This window comes from Quercus suber, unplaced genomic scaffold (assembly GCF_002906115.3).
Source record: "Quercus suber isolate HL8 unplaced genomic scaffold, Cork oak 2.0 scaffold_229, whole genome shotgun sequence".
Taxonomy (NCBI): Eukaryota; Viridiplantae; Streptophyta; class Magnoliopsida; order Fagales; family Fagaceae; genus Quercus; species Quercus suber.
In genome coordinates this window covers 264,686-270,295 of record NW_027069687.1, presented here as the reverse complement: position 1 = coordinate 270,295, position 5,610 = coordinate 264,686, and the positions used below count along the sequence as shown (strand labels likewise).

Here is a 5,610-nt window from a genome sequence, read left to right as displayed (position 1 = left end):
TCAAATTGTCGTCCGTTGTCTGATATCAGCATCCTAGGTACTCCAAATCTACACACAATGTTCTTCCACACGAAATTCTTGACATTTTGTTGTGTGATGTTGGCCACAGATTCTGCCTCTACCTACTTGGTAAAATAGTCAATACCAACCACGAGGAATTTCATTTGTCTTACACCCAATGGAAATGGACCCAGAATGTCTAGTCCCCATTGTGCAAAAGGCCACGGGGCCGTCATTAGAGTCAAATATTCTGATGGTTACCTGGGGATGTTGCTAAACCTTTGGCATTGATCGCAGACCTTAACGTAGGCCTTAGCGTCAGCTTGCATGTTTGGCCAATAATACCCTGCACGGATGATTTTGTGAACGAGCGACCTTGCTCCTAAGTGATTGCCACATGCTCCTTCATGAATTTCCCTTATTATGTAGTTCGCTTCGTCTGGGGCTAAACACCTAAGATAAGGCTGGGAAAAATCTCTTTTGTAAAGAATTTTGTCCATAAGAATGTACCTGGCTGCTCTTACCCTCAACTTTCTAGCTTCGTCCTTCTCTTCTGGGAGTCGTCCGTCTTTGAGGTAAGACACAATTGGAGCCATCCAATTTTCTCTATCTTCCACCTGTAGTATTTTTGGGATATCTACACTTGGCATATACTGAATTTCATCAAAGTTGTCTATGGCTTCCCTCGCTGGAGCTTCTCTCGCCAAGACATCAGCTTCCATGTTTTCCTCCCTTGGGATTTGGACGAAGCTGACTTTCTCAAACTTTTTTATAAGGCGCATTACTCTGTTTAGATACTTCCTCATTCGTTCTTCCTTTGTCTCAAACATTCCATTCACTTGGCCTATGATTAACTGTGAATCTCCCAGGACGAGGAGTGACTTCGCCTCTACGGACTTGGCCAATTCCATCCCCTTGAGAAGAGCTTTATACTCAGCTTCATTATTAGTTGTCTGGTACTGCAAATGGACTTTGTGTTTTAGTTTATCCCCCTCTGGAGATTGTAAAACCACACCTATTCCTCCCGTGTGCTGTGTAGATGAACCATCCACATAGACGACCCACTTAGTATTTTCCTTCTCGCCCACTTCGTCACCATTTGAGGTAAACTCTGCGATGAAATCTGCCAGAGCTTGAGCTTTTATGGCGTGCCTCGGTTGATATTTTATGTCAAACTCACTGAGCTCGACGGCCCATTAGATCAAACGTCCTGCAGCCTCCAATTTGTTCATTGCCTTCTTAAGTGAGTGGTCTGTCATGACATTAATAACATGAGCTTAAAAATAGTGCCTTAGTTTTCTGGAGGATGTCATCAATGCAAAAGCTAATTTCTCTATTAGGGGATATCGTCCTTCCGCTCCCCTCAGTGCCTTGCTGGTATAATATACAGGTCTTTGTACCTTGTCTTCTTCCCTTACTAATGCTGAACTCACTGCGTGTGGAGTGATTGCCAAATATAAATACAACTCTTCTCCTTGCACGGACGGGCTTAACAAAGGGGCCTTAGTGAGATATGTTTTCAAATCTTCAAAAGCTTTCTGACACTCGTCGGTCCATTCAAATGCTTTTTTAAGAACCTTAAAAAATGGCAGGCATTTGTCAGTAGCCTTAGAAACAAACCTGTTGAGGGCGGCAACTCGTCCGGTGAGGGACTGGACTTCCTTAACATTGTTCGGAGGCTTCATACTCAGAATTGCTTGAATTTTGTCAGGGTTTGCTTTGATTCCCCTGTAGGAGACCATAAACCCTAGGAATTTCCCTGATGATACTCCAAAAGCACATTTGCTAGGGTTCAATTTCATGTGATACTGCCTCAGTGTGTCGAACGTTTCCTGCAAGTCATCCAGATGCCTATCCTCGTCTTGAGTTTTTACCAACATATCGTCTATATAGACTTCCATATTCCGCCCGATCTATGGACGAAACATATGATTGACTAGTCGTTGGTACGTTGCTCCAGCATTTTTCAAACCGAAAGGCATCACTTCATAACAAAATAATCCCTAACTGGTGATAAAGGACGTCTTCTCTTCGTCCGCTTCATCCATCCTAATCTGATTATATCCAGAGAATGCATCCAGGAAACTGAGCAACTTATGGCCTGCAGTAGAATCTACCAGCTGATCAATGCGTGGTAACGGGTAACTATCCTTGGGACAAGCCTTGTTTAAGTCAGTAAAATCAACACACATTCTCCATTTGCTGTTCGCCTTCTTGACCATGACCACATTGGCCAACCAGTCAGGATAGTATACCTCTCGAATGAACTTAGCCGTAATTAACTTCTGAACTTCCTCCTTAACAGCATGGTCTCTCTCTGGGGCGAACACCCTCTTCTTTTGTCGCACTGGTTTAGAGGAAGGGCATACATTCAGACGGTGGGTAATGACATTAGGATCTATACCCGGCATGTCTTCGTGACTCCATGCAAACACATCTCTGTTTCTTTTTAAAAAACAAATGAGATCCTTCTTGATCTTCGCTTCCAAATCTACTCCAACCCTGGTACACCTCTCAGGGTTATCATCATCTAAAGGAATATCTTCCAAAGCTTTAATGGGTTCGGCCACAACTTTCTTTTCTTCGATATTCATTGCTTGAACTTGCTCGTCCGCAGCCAACATGGCTAGATAACACTCTCTTGCTGCTAATTGGTCTCCCTGTACTTGGCCTACCCCATGTTCTGTCGGGAACTTGACTGACAAGTGGTAAGTAGACGTAACTGCCTTTCACCTATTTAGGGTTGGCCTCCCAATTATTGCATTGTAAGAAGATGAACAATCAACTACAAGAAAGTTCACATCCTTGGTAACTTGCTGCGGATATACCCCCACTGTCACTGGTAATGAAATACTACCCACAGGTTGCACCTTCATTCCACCAAAACCTACTAGGGGGGAGCTCGCTGGCCGAAGCAAGTCTCGTCCTAACCTCATCTGCTCGTCCGTAGTCCCTGCACTCGGTGATCGTCCAGAGAGCTGAACGCTCTGCACTGCTTTCAAGTATGCTTTCTTTGACTTAGATGACTGTCCTGCAGAACTTCCCCCTAGAATGATTCTTATTTCTCCGAGCGGTAGCCGTGACGATTCTTCTACCTTGGCTTTCAATTTTTCGTCCTTGTGATCTCGTCCAACGAAATTTCTCAGCTTCCCTTGTCTGATGAGATTCTCAATCTGCTGCTTCAGATCGAAGCACTCGTCCGTGTCGTGCCTGTAATCTCTATGGAAGCGACAATACTTATTTCTATTGCGCTTGTTGGGATCTCCCTTCATCTTCTCTGGCCACTTTAAGGAAGACTCGTCTTTGATTTGCATGAGGACTTGCTCGAATGGCACGTTCAAAGGAGTGTATTATTGGTTCCTCGCTGATGGACCTGCCCTCTTCTCTCGGTCTTTCTTATCCTCCGTTCGTCCCTTCTTTGGACGAGGAGCCTGTTCAGAATGACGAGCAGGATTTGTTTCCATTCTCTCAGCCCTCTTCCTCTTCTTAGCTATAATCGCATCTTCTGCATTCATGAAGTTTTGGGCTGAATGGATGAGTTCAACCATGGACTGAGGTTCCTTCTCATAAAGTTTATGTATAAACAAGTCAGAATTGACCCCATTATGGAAAGCTGCCAACAGTAGGTTATCATCTACCTCGTCCACGGTCAGGGTTTCCCTATTGAAGCGTGTGATGAAGGAACGCAAGCTTTCATTCTCTCCTTGCTCTATGGTCAGTAAACTGGACGAGGAACGCTTATGTCTCTGTCCTCCAATAAAGTTATTAACGAATAATTTGCTTAACTCCTCGAAAGAACTTACTGAATTCGAGAGTATTTTATTGAACCAAACTCGTGCAGGCCCTTTAAGGGTAGTTAGAAAGGCTCTACACATTATCTCATCCAGAACCCCTTGAAGATGCATAGTAGTCTTAAAGGTAGCGATATGGTCAAAGGGGTCACGTGTGCCATCATATGAGTCTAAAGAAGGCATCTTGAACTTTGGTGGCAAGGGGTGGCTATTGATGGATGCAATAAAGGGTGAGTCAGTTCTGTGAACTAACTCTTCTACAGGATTGGTCCTTCTCATGCTCTCCCTCATTTCATCCATGACCTTCCTCATTTGGTCCACCTCCCTCTCTAAATGTGGTACCCTCCGTGAGGCAGCACCCCTTGATTGATTTTCAGATTCAAGGTTTCTTTCACCTTCCCGACTTTGTTCACGCTCCTCTCCACGAGTCTCGTGCCGTTGCCTTCTGAAATTAATCTCCCTCTGCAAGTCTTGATTTTGGCGAGTTAATTCTGCCATGGCAGCAGCCATGGATTGCATTTGTTGGGCAGAAGAGGGCTGCATGGCAAGCGCCGATTGTTGACCACGATGGGGATTACTGGAAGCGTCTCTACTCTCTTGGGGGCCTAGACTGGTAGCCTTTGATCTTGTCCGAACCATCTCAACCCTTTTTCCTGAGAAAGAAATAGTAGAACTCGGCAAATGAAATTCAAATGCGGTGAATACAATCTAATTTCTTTCCCACAGACGGCGCCAACTGATATTCCCACGGAAATCAGTGGGCTGAAGATCTCCGGGTCTTGATCTCAAAGAGAATCCTGGAAAACAAAATAAGATCAGAGGAGACCGGTGGGTGCTGGCCCAGGGTCCTCCGATGGCAAAGTTAATCTTTTTGCTAATCGTCCAAAGAAAGAAAGTGCTATCAAGAATTTTTCAGAGTATTTTCATACTTCGCTTCTCTGCCAATGAGCCCTTTATATAGTGTTCGGCAAAAGCGGTTACCTTGTAACTTCTCCAGTCATTGCGGGTTTCGGGAGTAACCGCTACAACCGCCACGGAAGTTACAATACTTAGATTTCATAACTGATTATTTACTGCAGAACGGTTGATGGAATATTGCATCTGTTGAGAAAAGATGCAACGCCTCATCTCGTGCATTTTACCTTTATCAAAGACGAGATGCTGTCATAACACTTGGCTTGTCCATCATTAAGGACAGACGAGACATTTTTACAATGCCTCGTCTTTGTTCCTCAGGATGACGGAGGCAAGGACGAATGTTGACTCAATTGGCGAAGGCTCCTTTTTCCAGGGATGAGATTTCATAGACGACCTGAGCTATCTTTTTCCTTCCCCATTCTTTGGACGAGGCGTGTGGACAACTTGGGAGTTAGATATTTTTTTGCCTCCCCATCAAGTATATTTTTAAACAAATATAAATATAATATATAACTAAATTGAGCTTCATGTTTGCAAAATTATATTCACAAATACATTATTATGTTTGACTTTGAATGTTTAAATTGTCGAGCCTAAACTTCGACTTGGGCTAAGTTTGACTCGTTTGCTAAAAAAGTGAATATTAATAAGCATTTTTCTTGAGCTATATATATATATATATATATATTTTTTAAGAAACACACACTCATAAGAGTGGAAGAATAATGTTCTAACACAAAAATACACATCAAACGAGTCAAAACTTCATAAATATACTAATATATTATATTAAGGATAATTTTCTCCCCCCCACAGAAGACAAATGTAAAATCAAAACTTGTTTTTTCTTATTATTATATTAGAAAGCTTGTAACATGTTATTACCGTGTTCTGACATTCT

The 5,610-nt window shown here is 43.0% G+C and overlaps 3 protein-coding genes across 3 annotated transcripts; all 3 read right to left on the bottom strand.

Moving 5' to 3' along the window:
- Nucleotides 1-257: 257 nt before the first annotated feature.
- LOC136070380 (uncharacterized) lies at nucleotides 258-1,880 on the bottom strand. The gene is made up of 2 exons (XM_065780265.1): nucleotides 1,621-1,880; nucleotides 258-1,152 (listed from the first exon to the last, which is right to left on the bottom strand). The coding sequence occupies exons 1-2, from the start codon at nucleotides 1,878-1,880 to the stop codon at nucleotides 258-260; spliced, it is 1,155 nt and encodes a 384-aa protein (XP_065636337.1).
- An 849-nt stretch (nucleotides 1,881-2,729) lies between these two features.
- LOC136070379 (uncharacterized) lies at nucleotides 2,730-3,314 on the bottom strand. Its single transcript, XM_065780264.1, has one exon. The coding sequence runs from the start codon at nucleotides 3,312-3,314 to the stop codon at nucleotides 2,730-2,732; it is 585 nt and encodes a 194-aa protein (XP_065636336.1).
- Nucleotides 3,315-3,350: 36 nt separating this feature from the next.
- LOC136070378 (uncharacterized) lies at nucleotides 3,351-4,430 on the bottom strand. Its single transcript, XM_065780263.1, has one exon. It carries the CDS (start codon nucleotides 4,428-4,430, stop codon nucleotides 3,351-3,353), a length of 1,080 nt encoding a protein of 359 aa, XP_065636335.1.
- Between the last annotated feature and the right edge of the window lie 1,180 nt (nucleotides 4,431-5,610).